General features: G+C 35.9%; 2 protein-coding genes across 2 annotated transcripts in view; both read right to left on the minus strand.

Annotated features, from left to right (window-relative positions):
- Window positions 1-17003, minus strand: part of LOC137024856 (membrane-spanning 4-domains subfamily A member 8-like) — a 33577-nt gene that overhangs the window by 11631 nt on the left and 4943 nt on the right. The window contains exons 3-6 of the mRNA XM_067392799.1: window positions 2609-2719; window positions 2443-2511; window positions 1885-2031; window positions 1512-1625 (exon numbers count right to left, since the gene is read on the minus strand). Of these exons, the coding sequence (XP_067248900.1) occupies window positions 1512-1625; window positions 1885-2031; window positions 2443-2511; window positions 2609-2719 (441 nt within the window). The remainder of the gene's footprint in view (window positions 1-1511; window positions 1626-1884; window positions 2032-2442; window positions 2512-2608; window positions 2720-17003) is intronic.
- Window positions 13160-15809, minus strand: LOC137024263 (uncharacterized). Its single transcript, XM_067391591.1, has one exon. It carries the CDS (start codon window positions 15743-15745, stop codon window positions 13160-13162), a length of 2586 nt encoding a protein of 861 aa, XP_067247692.1. The 5' UTR covers window positions 15746-15809.

A 17003-nucleotide genomic window follows, 5' to 3' on the forward strand; every position in this document is an offset into this window, starting at 1 on the left:
ATCTAGATACTATCTAAATTATTAATAAAGATAAGTTTTAACATCAGAAAGTTCTAAAGGTTTACTGTCAATTTACGGTGTTTTTTTAAGATATAGATGCTCCAACACCAGTAATTTGTGTTGGGTGTGCAAATAACAACATGGAACATCAAATGGGACTTCATACCTTTATAATAGAGATCGCGAGATGAATCCAATCTGTGGCACTTGGGAAAAATATATAAATGTCCATTGCAAAACAAAAAAAAAAAAACATTTCACATTTCTTCTGAATGATCTGCTCTCTGTCATCGTTCTTCAAGAAAGGATGCAATCTGAGCAGCGATCGTATCTAACAAACAAATGAGCCTGTGTCCAAAGTATATTTTTTTTCAAAATAGTGCAGCAGTTTTAGTTATAATATCCAAGCAGTGCTGTCAGAGTTGTATATCCTCCTGGTTTTGTCATTGTAGTAACGTTAAATCTCGCAATCAAAACTTTCAGCCAATGCCACGATCCAACAACGTGTGTTCTGTCTCTTCCGCATGCATTCACATCTACACAGACACACATCAGTCTCGAATATTATGCAGCAAGCCATATTTTATAATTGTATAAAATAATCGAGAAAAAAAGCACAAAAACGGCTGAGATGCCAAATTCAGCGGCAGCTGAGGTAAAGTGACAGCTGCGCACTCTACCTGTCACTCAAGTGACCACGCCCTTAATTATGCAGAACTTTTAAGGCTTAATATAATTTAAACGGATAAGTTATAAAAAAAATTCACCCCCCTCAGAGTTGTCATGAAGGGCAAAAATAGCAGTATAGACCAAAACCACAATTTGTACCAACTTGTAAACATGTTTTTTTCTGCTATAAACTTGGCCAATTTAACATGGGACTCTATGAGATTCTGCTCTCTTTTGGAGCCTGTCCCTAGCAGCCAGTCGATGAATCGCAGTTTAAGTTACTTCCGTATTGGCTTCATGAGAGAAAGGGGGAGGTTGCCGCATGGGATGAACACATCCTCCTGGACGTTTGCAGATATAAAAGGAGTAATTTCCTACCGGAGTTTGTGAAACAATGGCACGAACAAAACAGTCCCGAAAAGAAGCTTCCTCAAGCGCTCCCTTTATACGCCACGGTTCGCGCCGTTCGACGTCATTGGCTGTCACCGGCCAATAGGATTGGAGTTGTGTGATTCTTGGCATTTCGAACACCTGTCACGAGTGACGGTTCCCCATAGTGCAGTCTAGCGCAGAGTTGAGTAGGGATAAATTGACTCCATTGAATTAGTACAGCTTTTCGCTCTGAAACATGCAACTACTGTGATCATGCACATGTGTGCAGCTTATAATACCATGTTTTTAAAGTGTCTCAGTTCACAGTAAATGCTGTGCAAGTACTGCGAGTTTAATGTTTGGTAATTCAATGTGTGAACACCCTTAAAAAAACAAATCCATTATATGTGCATATCTGAGTTCAGCTGACATAAAAAGTTTGGGAACCTCTGACTTGACCCATCACTCACCTGTGGAGAACAACAGCAGGCGACTTTACAGGCAAATGCTGACAGACAGATGGAGATGATAAACTGAAGGAAGGCGAATATCAATGATACACCACTGATTCCAAAGAAGAGAGTCTGAGAGAGAATTCAACATTAGCACAAATAATAATGACAAAATAATTGATAATTAGCACTCACACTGGTACAATCAGTAGTTCAGAATCTACAATTGTATTTCTTACATTGTAAATGATCAGTAATAGTAAGAGATCTATAACTATATCTGAAATGTTGGGAAAAAGACTGGACAGATGAGTGCAGATTGTTAAGTGTTCTGACCACACAGTGATCTTACTGTAATGACTAAATATGAATATAAAAGTTGGTGACATACCTTATACTTTCTATCAATATCATAACAGTCATAATAATAGTCGCAGTAATCGTTCAATGGCCCTATAGCAAAATCCAGTGAAATTATGATGATGGAAGTGCCTGCAATTATAGTGCTGAAAATGTTCATTCCAAGTGAACCTTTCACCTGTAGGTAGACAAAAAAACATTGAATTGAATTGAAAATAGATTAGATAAAAATAATCCAAACAACAGAAACTAAAACAAATGTGTGCACACAACACCAGACAAATAGCAAACAATCATGAACTAATCAGGGTAACTATGGTAACAAACAAGGCAAGCAAGACAACAAGGAAAACAGGAACTGAACACAGAAACAAATGGGAACCGAGAACACACTTCAACACAAGTCAATACAAACACAAGGCACACCACCAGGATCATGACACTGACAAGTTTGGGTTCTCTACAAATTACGGACACTGATGCTCATACACTTTTATGGCAGAAAAATAAGGAAGAAGAAATCACTACAAACACAATAGGTTTCAAGTACCTCTAAAAGGCCTAAAAATACCAAGTGTTGTGTACATACCAAACAAAAACTGTAGGGTGAATTCAGTTTGTTTTCTGCAGCAATGGAGAGTGAGCCTGCGATAATGTACTGAGAGCAGAGAGAAAGACACAAATCAAGACTTCTGCTGGAATATGTAACTTGTGTTAGAAAAGACACAACACTGAATTGTATAATTGTTTCTTACGATGAGAGATCCCCAGTAAGGAATACCACTATAGACAAAGATGGATGCTGCATAAACTGTAGACACGATTCCCAACAGGAAAGTCAACATACCAATCATTATCTGGACAGTCTGTGAAGGACAAGAGTCTTTTATAAAGGAACTAAAACAATATAAAATTTGGCAGTGGCTATTTGTACTAAGTGAAAATAGCTATGGATTCTATTTACACCATGTACAGTGCATCCGGAAAGTATTCACAGCGCTTCACTTTTCCACATTTTGTTATGTTACAGCAAAAAGTGATTAAAGTCATTATTTTCCTTAAAATTCTACAAACAATACCCCATAATGACACCATGAAAGAAGTTTGTTTGAAATCTTTGCAAATTTATGAAAAATAATACACAAAAAAAAAAATCATGTGTACGTAAGTATTCACAGCCTTTGCCATGACACTCAAAATTGAGCTCAGGTGCATCCTGTTTCCACTGATCATGCTCGAGATGTTTCTACAACTTGATTGGAGTCCACCTGTGGTAAATTCAGTTGATTGGACATGATTTGGAAAGGCACACACCTGTCTATAAAAGGTCCCACAGGTAACAGTGCATGTCGGAGCACAAACCAAGCCATGAAGTCCAAGGAATTGTCTGTAGACCGCCGAGACAGGATTGTATCGAGGCACAGATCTGGGGAAGGAGAGGAGAACCTTCCAGAAGTGGAGAGAGGAAAACCTTCCAGAAGAACAACCATCTCTGCAGCACTCCACCAATCAGGCCTGTATTGTAGAGTGGCCAGACGGAAGCCACTCATGAGTAAAAGGCACATGAAGGACTCTCAGACCATGAGAAACAAAATTCTCTGGTCTGATGAAACAAAGATTGAACTCTTTGGCCTGAATAGCAAGTGTCATGTCTGGAGGAAACCAGGCACCTCTCATCACCTGACCAATCCCATCCCTACAGTGAAGCGTGGTGGTGGCAGCATCATTCTGTGGAGATGTTTTTCAGCAACAGGAACTGGGAGACTAGTCAGGATCGAGGGAAAGATGAATGCAGCAAAGTACAGAGATATCCTTGATTAAAACCTGCTCCAGAGCGCTCTGGACCTCAGACTGTGGCGAAGGTTCATCTTCCAACAGGACAACACAGGCACACAGCCAAGATAACAAAGGAGTGGCTATGGAATAACTCTGTGAATGTCCTTGAGATTGATTGAATATCTCTGGAGAGATCTGAAAATGGCTGTGCACCGACACTCCCCATCCAACCTGATGGAGCTTGAGAGGCAGAAGAAAGAAATGGAAAGCAGAATGGGAGAAACTGCCCCAAAATAGGTGTGCCAAGCTTGTAGAATCATACTAAAAAAGACTCAAGGCTGTAATTAGTATTGAGCAAAGGCTGTGAATACTTATGTACATGTTAGTTATTAGTTTATTCGGTCATCCATCCAAAGAGAGAGAAAAAAAAAAAAAAAAGCATTTAAAATTAAATTATATAATCCTTCGACATTTCAAAGACAAGGACAAGGACCAAAAGGGTCTAGGCTGAAGTCTGAACTTATTATGCCTAGCCCTCTTACCATAGAACAATATATCAAGAAGAAAACAAAGTCATACATACAATACTTAACATTACCAAAAACTGAAGTTAAAGCATAATTAAATAAGGTTAATCATCTTCCCATTAGTTCACACCTTTGTAATAATAATAATCCTATTAATTAATCATTTATTTATTTATTTTATAATTCTAATCCCTTATATATTAATGACACTAGAATTGTACTTTTTTTTAAATACTTTTACTGTATAACACCCTTTTAATTTATCATCTAGATTATTCCACAAATTTACCCCTCTAACAGTAATACATTTACTTTTTTTATTTGTTCTCACATTGTTTTTTTGAATAATACCTATTCCTCTGAGGTTATACTGACTCTCTCTGAGCTTGAACATCTCCTGGAGACTGTGAGGGAGCTGATGGTTATATGCCTTGTAAATCACAACTGCAGTATTTAAGTCAACAAGGTCATGAATTTTCAAGGTATTTAATTTTATAAATAAAAGATTTGTTGGTGCAGAATATTTTTCCTGATTTACAATTCTAATTGCCTTCTTTTGGAGTAAATAGATTGGATTAATATTTCACTTGTAATTATTCCCCCATATTTCTACACAATAACTAAGGTATGGCAGAATGAGAGAATTGTACTATTGTAATAATAATGAATGTTGATTTACAAAGTTTTTTTATTTTACACATTATAGCAAGAGTTTTAGCAATTTTCATCTTTATGAAATTTATATGCATTTTCCAATTCAAATATTCATCAATATAAATACCCAAGAATTTATTGGCAATTACCCTTTCAATTTCAATATCATTTATTTTAATTTTAACTTTTTTTAATTGTCCTATTGCCAAATATAATATATATTTCGTTTTATTTAACCCTCAGGTTGTGTTCAAAACCCTATAACACATGTGATGTTCCCGGTCAAAAATGACCGGCCCATAAAAAAAAGCATATAAATCACTCATTATACCATATTTTCACCCAATCTTGGATTCAATCTTTTTGTCAACAAGTTCTCTTTCAATTAGGACTGGTTTTATATTTTGATTTGGATCTGAATAATCATAGGCCTCATTTATTTGAGAGTAGGCATTTCATTTTTTTTAGTAATTTTTTTAAATTTTTGAATAATTTTGGAAATATTAAATAAAATCTGAAGAAAATTGGTATTGTTGATCACACTAGTCTACTCTAATGTTTCACCAGGAATTTTGTTTTGAAACTTTTGTTTTGTAAAAAAATATGGCACATAGTCACACTTGTGGTGTTCCCGGTCAAAAATGACCGGCCTATAAAAAATAGCTTATAAATCACTCATTATACCATATTTTCACCCAATCTTGGATTCAATCTTTTTGTCAACTTGTTCTCTTTCAATTAGGACTGGTTTTATATTTCTGTTTGCATCTGATTAATCATGGGCCTCATTTATCTGAGAGTAGGCATTTCATTTTTTGAGTAAAAAACAAATAATTTATGAGTAAATTTGGAAATATTAAAAAAAAAAATATGAAAAAAATGGCTACTGTTGATCACACTAGTCTACTCTAATGTTTCACCAGGAATTTTGTTTTGAAACTTTTGTTTTGTAAAAAATATGGCACATAGTCACACTTGTGGTGTTCCCGGTCAAAAATGACCGGCCTATAAAAAATAGCTTATAAATCACTCATTATAACATTTTTACCCAATCTTGGATTCAATCTTTTTGTCAACTTGTTCTCTTTCAATTAGGACTGGTTTTATATCCTGTTTGCATCTGATTAATCGTGGGCCTCATTTATCTGAGAGTAGGCATGGTCAAAATGGTCACAATGGCCGACCATTGAAAGTGAATGGGAGAGATTGAAAATAACAGAACAATTTAGTTTTCAGGAGCATGTTCATTATTTTCATGTACACATATGAGCATATGTGCTTGCAAACATCGAGCCCTTGACCTGTGCATGTAAACTTTGCAGCTCGTTTTTGTATTTGGTTGCGTTGTGAACTTTTGCAGCGCGTTTTTTGTATTTGGTTGCGTTGTGAATTTTTGCAGCGCGTTTTTGTATTTGGTTGCGTTGTGAATTTTTGCAGCGCGTTTTTTGTGTTTGGTTGCGTTGTGAACTTTTGCAGCGCGTTTTTTGCATTTGGTTGCGTTGTGAATTTTTGCAGCGCGTTTTTGTATTTGGTTGCGTTGTGAACTTTTGCAGCGCGTTTTTGTATTTGGTTGCGTTGTGAACTTTTGCAGCGCGTAGTTGTATTTGGTTGCGTTGTGAAATTTTGCAGCGCGTTTTTTGTATTTGGTTGCGTTGTGAACTTTTGCAGCGCGTTTCTGTGTTTGGTTGCGTTGTGAACTTTTGCAGCGCGTTTTCTGTGTTTGGTTGCGTTGTGAACTTTTTCAGCGCGTTTTCTGTATTTGGTTGCGTTTGTGAACTTTTGCAGCGCGTTTTTGTATTTGGTTGCGTTGTGAACTTTTGCAGCACGTTTCTGTGTTTGGTTGCGTTGTGAACTTTTGCAGCGCGTTTCTGCATTTGGTTGCGTTGTGAACTTTTGCAGCGCGTTTCTGTATTTGGTTGCGTTGTGAACTTTTGCAGCGCGTTTTTGTATTTGGTTGCGTTGTGAACTTTTGCAGCGCGTTTCTGTATTTGGTTGCGTTGTGAACTTATGCAGCGCGTTTCTGTATTTGGTTGCGTTGTGAACTTATGCAGCATGTTTTTGTATTTGGTTGCGTTGTGAATTTTTGCAGCGCATTTCTGTGTTTGGTTGCGTTGTGAACTTTTGCAGCATGTTTTTGTATTTGGTTGCGTTGTGAACTTTTGCAGCGCGTTTCTGTGTTTGGTTGCGTTGTGAACTTATGCAGCATGTTTTTGTATTTGGTTGCGTTGTGAATTTTTGCAGCGCATTTCTGTATTTGGTTGCGTTGTGAACTTTTGCAGCGTGTTTTTGTATTTGGTTGCGTTGTGAACTTTTGCAGCACATGTGTTGTCAAACTCATGAAGAAGTTACCCGTTGTACTCCAGTGAAGTCCACAATATGGAGAAAATCCTGCAAAGTTTTCCTCAACCTTATTTTCCTTTCAACTGAAGAAAGAAAGACATGGGGTGAGTGAATTATCAGGAAATTTTAATTATAAAGCAAATCCTTTTTCTTTTGAAGCCGGGTCACTGCAGTCCCGGCCAGTTTGTGTTTGTGTGTGTGTGTGTGTGTGTGTGTGTGTGTGTGTGGTAATGTCAGATGGATAAATGTATATTAGATGCAGGTTAGGGTAGGATCAAATTTCTCTCTGTGGAAAAGAATGTGTGTAATACTCAAAAAAGTTTGTATGTTTTAACGTGTGTGTGTCTGGGTAGCGTGTGTATAAATGTATCGATACATGCACAGGTCCAAGGGCTCGATGTTTGCAAGCACATATGCTCATATATGTACATGAAAATAATGAACATGCTCCTGAAAACTAAATTGTTCTGTTATTTTCAGTCTCTCCCATTCACTTTCAATGGTCGGCCATTGTGACCATTTTTGACCATGCCTACTCTCAGATAAATGAGGCCCATGATTAATCAGATGCAAACAGAAATATAAAACCAGTCCTAATTGAAAGAGAACAAGCTGATAAAAAGATTGAATCCAAGATTGGGTGAAAATATGGTATAATGAGTGATTTATAAGCTATTTTTTATAGGCCGGTCATTTTTGACCGGGAACACCACAAGTGTGACTATGTGCCATATTTTTTACAAAACAAAAGTTTCAAAACAAAATTCCTGGTGAAACATTAGAGTAGACTAGTGTGATCAACAGTAGCCATTTTTTTCATATTTTTTTTTAATATTTCCAAATTTACCCACAAATTATTTGTTTTTTACTCAAAAAATGAGATGCCTACTCTCAGATAAATGAGGCCCATGATTAATCAGATGCAAACAGAAATATAAAACCAGTCCTAATTGAAAGAGAACAAGTTGACAAAAAGATTGAATCCAAGATTGGGTGAAAATATGGTATAATGAGTGATTTATAAGCTATTTTTTATAGGCCGGTCATTTTTGACCGGGAACACCACAAGTGTGACTATGTGCCATATTTTTTACAAAACAAAAGTTTCAAAACAAAATTCCTGGTGAAACATTAGAGTAGACTAGTGTGATCAACAATACCAATTTTCTTCAGATTTTATTTAATATTTCCAAAATTATTCAAAAATTTTAAAAAATTTACTCAAAAATGAGATGCCTACTCTCAGATAAATGAGGCCCACGATTAATCAGATGCAAACAGAAATATAAAACCAGTCCTAATTGAAAGAGAACAAGTTGACAAAAAGATTGAATCCAAGATTGGGTGAAAATATGGTATAATGAGTGATTTATAAGCTATTTTTTATGGGCCGGTCATTTTTGACCGGGAACACCACGAGTGTAACAAGGTAACAAAACCCCCACAAAAAATTAAGAAAATGTCCAAAAAAATATTGAGATTTAGTTATACCCTTTGGGAACAAAGTCACTAAGTTTCAGTCCAAAGCGATAACATTAACTAGTATTTTCGGGAAAAAGAAAATTGGTGTTCGGGTCAAATTGACCCGAACACAACATGAGGGTTAAATTCATTGATAGTTTGTTTATATCAAACCATTTTTTTGATATCCTTAGCTCATTTTCAACAGTATTCAGGAGTTGCTCTAGATCTGTTCCTGAGCAGTAGAGGCTGGTATCGTCAGCAAACAGAATACAATCTAGATTTTGTAGAACCTCACAGACATCATTTATGTACATTATAAATAAATTGGGTCCCAATACCGAGCCTTGTGGGACTCCGTGTGTAATTATTTTTTTCCCAGAGTTTACATTGTTCATTTGTACATATTGTAGCCATTCACTTAAATAACTTTTCAACCATGCAAAAGCAGTTCCTCTGACACCATATCTTTCCATTTTTTTCAATAGCAATGCATGGTCTATGGTGTCAAAGGCCTTACTGAGATCTATAAATACCCCCACTGTATATTGCTTGTTTTCTATTGCTGTTGTTATTTTCTCCACCAGTTCCATGACCGCCATCGAAGTAGACCTATTAGACCTAAATCCATATTGTTGACGATTTAGCAATTTATTTTTTTCCTATAAATTTGTCAAGCCTGACCACAAACAATTTTTCTAAAAATTTTGAAAACTGTGAGAGTAATGAGATGGGTCTATAATTTGTGAACTGGTGTTTGTCTCCACTTTTGAAAATGGGTATTACTTTTGCAATTTTCATTTTATGAGGAAAGATACCAGTTAGAAAGGACTGATTACAGATGTATGTGAGTTGTGTAACTATACAATTTCTGATATCTTTTACTAGCCACATGTCTAAACTGGAACAGTCAGTTGATCTTTTATTTTTGAATTTTTCTACAATTCCAATTATTTCATTTTCATCTACACTATTTATAAATAAAGAATTTAGATTTGGTTTTATAAGTTGTTCATTAATTCCATTTGTATCTTTTGGTTCAATAATTTGATTAGACAAAGTAGGTCCTACACTTACGAAGAAATTGTTAAAAGCATTTGTAATTTCCTGAGTCTTAATTTAATTATAAATATCTTTAACATAGTAGTTAGGAAATTCTGCTTTTTTAGGCCCATTCTTGATTATAGTATTCAATACTTTCCAAATCTCTTGGATATTACTCTGGTACTGTTCCAATTTGTTATGATAATAGTTCTTCCTGTTTAATCTAATTATATTTATCAATTTATTTTTATACGTTTTATATCTATATTCTGTTTCTTTGGTCCGATATTTCATATATAGTCTATAGAGATAATTTTTCTTTTTACATGCATTCGCTATGCCCTTAGTAATCCATGGCTTATCTGGCCTGTTTTTATGTTTGGTAGGGGACTTTTTAAGTGGACAGTGCTTGTCATATAATTTAATTAGTATAGACAAAAAGGCATCATAAGCCTGAACAGGGTCTTCTGTTGCATAGACCTCATCCCACGACTGCTCACACAAGTCCTCTTTGAGGGCAGCGATGGCTTCCGGTGTTCTATGTCTTTTTAATGCATGAGTATCTATAGTGAGTTTATCATCCTTTTGTAGGAGTTCATGAAAAATACTAAAAACAGGAAGATGATCACTAATATCATTAATAAGAATTCCAGCTGTAATTTGATTTTCCAGTAGATTTGTGAATATATTATCTATTAAGGTAGCTGTGTTAACTGTAATTCTAGTTGGTTTAAGGATAAGTGGAAGGAGATTATTGCTATACATAGTTGTAATAAAATCAGCAGTTTTCTGGCTATGATTGGGGTTTAGAAGATTAATATTGAAGTCACCACACACAACATGCACCTTATTTATATGATTAAACAGTGTATCTACTTTTTGATTAAATATGTCCAGACACGATCCAGGGGCTCTATACAGGCAACTGACAATTACATTTTTTGAATCTTCAACTACAATTTCAACTGATAGATACTCCAGGACACCATCGATGGTGGTAGACTTATTTATCAAAGTAGATCTCAATTTGCTGTCTACATACAGTGCAACTCCCCCACCCTTTTTACTAGCCCTATTTAATGTAAACAACTCATATCCTTCCATTTCTACATCACAGCCCTTCTCAGCATCTAACCATGTCTCAGAAACTGCAATAACGCTAAATTTGTTGAACTGGCTCAGATATTCTTTAATACTACTATAGTTTTTGTACAAACTCCTGCTATTAAAGTGTATTATTGAGAAAGCACTCTTCATTTTTACACACTTGAATTGCTCATCAGTGTAGTATTCACAATTGAGTTTTGTGCTATTATAAAAAAAATTATCCGGATCGATGTCACTTCCGAACTCATTAACCCTGTAGTCTATAGAGTCATATGTATTTAAATTTATATGTTCATACTGTTCAGTTATATTATAAGATTCAGGACACCATACTTCTCCATCAAAGTCTCTAAGTTCATCCATAAATTCATCCTCACTGGGAATCATTTATCTTGAGATTAATCTTTTCCTCAAGCACAAGCTCTCACACACACACACAATGATGAAATTACCAAAATAATATTCTTAATTCTCTTGACTACACCAGTCCACCCCACCACACAGGATGCCACAGTTAACATACTCATAAAGTTCAACATAAATAAATACCTCCTCCAAAGTTCTCCAACAGACCTTCCAACTTTATCATGTCCACTATCAAACATAACACAGAACACAGTCCTCAATCTATTGTCCATTGTGAATTGGGGGGGATAATCCATCCTTTAAAAAAATCACAACCAGATATGTCCATAGTTCCCACATGTCTTCCAGCGCATGTCCATACATTTTTCCCTTCATTACTCAAATTACAATCGCTCCCTCCATAACTAGTCCATATTCAGTCTGTATACACAACATCAGAAGAGGGTAGCGCTCTCAGTTGTAAATACAATAACTTCATTTGAATTGTTCAAGTTCTTTACGCTCCCTTACCATTATTACTTTGACTTGTTCCGGTGTTGCAGTCGATTCTGTTCCCTTTGGAATGTGTGCCCCCTGCTGACTGCGCATGCGCCATGAAACACCGCTGGATGAACGGAAAGCGAAGGAGGACAAAAATATTGGCGCTACGTTTAAATGTCTTGCACTGTAGCATAATAAAATGATTCTCACTGTCCAGTTTTATTTCTGTGAATTAAATTAATCTTGAACTTGTTCATAGTTTATGTATTATGCCTGTATTTAGTTTATTATGCCTGAATTTATTCAGTTGAATTGTGCCAACACAAATTAGCTTATGTCCAAACTTGATGCCTCATATTACTGCATTTTTATTTTTTAGCATTATTATTATAGCAAAAATACAGAGATGACATGTTTATGATATACAACAACAGTATACAAAATGTATTAACAATCAGTGATTCTTGAGAAGCGGGACAAAACAGGGTGAAATATTGAAAAAATAAAACCTTATACTCAGACAAATAAAACTACATTTATGTATCTTACATGTACTAAGCTACTGAGCTTTGCTTTGATACAACCTCCTAAGTTTTCTCTTTTTTAATAAAATGTGCTTTTTACCTTGCCAACACTTATATTGTGTCAACACCGTCAGACACCAAAAACACAAATTAATTTCCACTCACATTATGCAAGACATATAAGAAGTATAGTAAACACTATTTTTTTACCAAGCAAACAGAGGCCACACAAAAAAAATACATTTAATATGTATAAATATATTTATTATAAGGATTTCCGTTTGTGTTTCTTAAATCGGACTGTGTAATATAACTTTAACTTTATCTTTAACAGCAATCAAGATGTTTTTAACATTTCAAAACACATTTTCATGTTAGCAGACAGATTACATTTTCACATATGACCAACAATTCATCAACAAATATAAAATATCATAATGAAATATCCTCAAGATAGTCATCTGACGGAGGTGACATAGACCTGACGGAGTTGACACATCTGACGGTGGTGACGAAAATTTGAATTTGTAGTCAATTTTACAATCAAATACATTGGATCAATCAATTACTGTATTAAAACAAACACAACAAACAGTGAGCATGTTATAATTTATATAGCTTTTATTCAAGATTCACAAGATTCAAGATTCTTTTTTTATATATCATTGGAACACAAATTATCTATTTTCTCGCATCTCAGAACAGTATGTCTGCTGTTCATCTGCTATGGTAACAATAGTATAGTAAGTTTTAACAGTTATTTGAACAAATAAAACAATTAGTTCTACCATTTACACTTGATCTAATCTCAATTTTACCAGAAACTTAATATTCGCATTTAAACATCTTAACATATAACATCTTAACAAATGATCCAAAAATGATCAGAACACATTTGATCAGAATGCATGTTTTATCCAGTGTGTCTGCTATCAAATTAATATTAAACTATTGAACAAGTGGATGAAAAAAAATTTTTTTTTTCCATTGTTTCATACACTTTGCTGCTTTTATTTGTATTTGTTGACTACTGAAACATCAGAAACTGAATGTGCTCCCTCTCTATATAGTCCATCACCTCAGGTGAGAGGTGAAAAATATCTCTAGTGCTGCTTGCACGCCTCGGAGACGATGGTTCAGTCAGCTTCACCAAGATATTTTGGACTGGAATGAAGCACACATCCTTTGCTCCTCGTTTTGGATGAAACTGAGTGCTTGGACCATTAGGATGGAAGAATTCCACCTCAACATCTTGGTGATGTGTATCCATAGTGATGACTCTTGCCAACCACCAGTTCTTGTCATATATCACAGCAAGCCAGTCTCCACTGTTAATATGATCTTCCACTATCTTTGTGTGAACTCCCTTAGGAACTTCATCATTGTCCTGCTCCATTTCCTCCATTAGCATGGCAACAGGTCCTTTTTCCTTCTGTTGAGCAGAAGCACTGCTACCACCTGTGTTCTCAGAATGCCTTTTCGAATTCATCACCTTTTCATGCTCATTGAGATCAAACATGGCTGGAGTGAAACACTGACAAATCTTCGGTTCACAGCAAAAGCAGGACAATGATCTGCAAAAGATCTTCTTCCCCTCAGGAATAACTTGATGAACTTTTCGTGTTCCAGGCACAGATTTCATGGGTTGAATGAGCTCATCATAGCATGTCATTTCTTCATCTTTGACATAGAAGAGTTGGATGTTGGGAAGACTTTTTCCCACCATGTCATAGAATATTGTCCCACTTGTAACATTGTTCCCTTGCAGAAGGAGACAATCTGCAGTTCTTTTGACTGTCCCTCCAATGCCATCTGGTGCTCCCTTGCCGTGTGAAGTGGCAAAGAAGTTCCAAGTCGCTCTTTGGAAACCGAATCTTGAAGGGACATCACATAAAAGAGAGAAATTCTTCTTGTTTTTATATTGTTTGCTTGGGCCATCAGACCAAAAATGGATGGTATGAGCACCAGGAAACTTTTGTCTTATTGTTTTGAGGACAGGATCCATGTATGCCCAAATGGAAGCAGCATCCCTGACGCTTGGATTCAGACACAGTGCAAAACCCAGCCTTTTCATCTTTTGTGTAGTACATGCCAGTGTGTAGATTGAGTTGGGGAGGTTCTGACCAAAATGGCATGACTGTACCTCAGAGCTATATTTGCATTTCCATGCTTCTGCGAAGTCAACATGCACGATTACACTCTTTTCATCACAGTTGTCTATCATCTTCCTGTACTCTCTGGACTGATTTTTAACCAAACACACATGTGTTGTTGTCTCATTGCGCAACAGGTCTTCATACAGCCGTATGAGTTCTGCTATGGTGCCAGTATGCGTCACAAGTTTAGTGTTGTGGTGAGATTCGCCTGCCACTTGGTCCTTTACCCGTTCCCACTGCTGCCACTCAACATTGATCAGCTCTTGTTGTGCTGTAATAGGTGTGCTTTTGTGAAGACAGCGAGTACAAACACGCAGGAGACATGATTCACTTGGAGGAGAGCAACAAACAAGCTCAAAACTATCATCGAGCTTGCTACTCTGAGTAACCCCATGTTCTCTCAAGACCTCAAGCATCATCTTTGCATTTTCATGGTATTGGCACTGACAGGTCTTTCGATCAGATGGCTTGGGTGCTGTGACATAGAAAGGGCGAAGAGTGCAGAAAGATGAATAACTCAGACTAATGTGTGGGTGTTGTTTGGTGAACTCTTTGTGGAGGTTAATCATTGTGTCTGAGAGGACCATTCTTTGATGTTTTTTCTTATTTCGAGTAATTGTGTCTTGTTTGTCAGTGGTCATACGTGCACAATTACAAAAGAAGTTTTGGACTGTTTGTGTGATTGTTTGCAGGTAACTGGGTCTTCTGACTTTGGATTTCTTTTGCCTCAATGTTTTGTATGTCAGACCGAATTGCCTCATTTTGTATAGCAGACGGTATTTTTTAAGAATCATGCCTGACAAGTGAAGGTTCTTAGATTTTACATAAGATCTCTGAAGTGGCTCTGCACTCTGTTTTCCTTCACTGAATTCTTTAATTAGAACATTGTGGAACAGGAGAGTTTTCTTTACTGAAGGGGAGCTGTTATTTCTCCTGCACATCATTCCCTCTGTGGTGGTTCTTGGCGATTCACTCAGCGTGCTCTCCTGTGTTGTCTTCTGTTTTATGCGCCTTAACTGCTTTTTTAATTTACTTTTCTCTTTTTGGGCCTTGCTGAGTTTGGTCTTTAGTGTTTTCATTTCTCTAGAATGTCTCTGCCTTGTTTTGACCCTCTCTCTTTTCCCTGCAGCAGCCTGCCTGCTTGTCTGTGGTGTCTCATTGAAGTCATTTGATGGACTATCCGGAGGTGTTTCCAATGGTTGAGTGTCTATCTGTCTTCGCGCTCTTGATTCTCGCTGACTATGCTTCCATTTCTTTCTCTTTTTCCTCTGTTCTCTCTTACTCAAATCCTTGATTTGCTTAAGTTTTCCTTCCTCAACTCTCTGTTTCCACCTTTGTCTCTCCTTTCTTAAAAATTCCTCCTTTAATTCTGGCTGTACACTGATTTTCTCTCTTCGCTTTTTCTGATACTCTCTGTCCCTTCGTCTACGCTCTTCCAATGAGAGATGTCTAGCCATGCTGGACTAAAACACACAAAAAGAGCACAAGAATATCTTTATCATATTTGCCTATGCTATGCAATGTTCCTTATTATGTTCCCTGTGTTCCCTTAGCTTTATGTTCCTTCATCCCTAGCTCTGCTAGAAAGTGATGACTATCAATCCACAAAAGTAATATGCTGTCAGGTCACATATTTAGTATTCATACATTATAATAATAATAATAATAAACAATATTTTTATTAGAATATTAGAATAAACACTATTTTATATTTAATATAATTAAAAATGACTTGAAAACCACAAAAATATGATGAGATTATGTTGAGTGTCAACTCCGTCATTTGCCTGTCACCACCGTCAGACAGAAAATCTGACGGTGTTGACATCTGACGGTGTTGACACACAAGGCATTTCTTTCACAAAACAAATGGATTTCATGGAGTAGCCATTTTGTTTTCTCTGTTGATGCTAGATGCTAATAGAACCTACTTCAGGAGAATAAAATGATCTAAAAATTTCAAATAATTTCCTCAGAAATTGGAAGAGGGTGTTGACACATCATGGTTGTGACACAGGAAATATTAACATTAAGATTTAAAATACTCTAAAACTATAAAACTTACCAGAGCCTGTCTGACAGTGATGCACTCTACAGATGTGGAATGTGGTAAAGGGGTCCTTCAGAGTGACAGCTGCCCCTGATATTCCCTTATTTTATTACATTTTAATAAATGTCTGACGGTGTTGACAAAATGGGGACACAACTTTGAAATCTTATAAAACATGCATGTGTCATTGAAAAAAAAAAACTTTGCTCTGACATGATATATTATTAAGTGTTACTTTTGATAAAACAAGCTTTTTCATCATAAAAAAACATTTTTATCCATTTTATTGCATATGAATGATTGAACCCTTCTCTGTGGACACACTGTTTTAGATGTAGTGAGAAGACAATAAGTGTCATAGATTTGTTATAATAATGATAAAATTAAATTGAAGGGGATAATTGTGTTAAATACATTCTATTATTAATCCCTCATAACATTTACAATTTAAAATATTTTCATCTTTAAACCTAATAGCAGTTACATTTGCTGGACATGTTTTGTCCCATGTCTCAAGAATCAGTGCAATGTTAACTGTTTCCAAAGTAGCCTACACATGATAAAATTTGAGTTCCTCAAATTATTGTCACAAGGGAAACAGATACTATGTTATATTTTGTTCCTTATATAAAATAAAAATGAATAAATATATATGGATACAATTA

This window comes from Chanodichthys erythropterus, chromosome 8 (genome assembly GCF_024489055.1).
Source record: "Chanodichthys erythropterus isolate Z2021 chromosome 8, ASM2448905v1, whole genome shotgun sequence".
In the NCBI taxonomy this organism is placed as follows: domain Eukaryota; kingdom Metazoa; phylum Chordata; class Actinopteri; order Cypriniformes; family Xenocyprididae; genus Chanodichthys; species Chanodichthys erythropterus.

What these genes read in the sequence shown, in the direction of transcription:
- LOC137024263 (XM_067391591.1), bottom strand. Translation starts at nt 15,745, where the DNA reads ATGGCTAGACATCTCTCATTGGAAGAGCGTAGACGAAGGGACAGAGAG.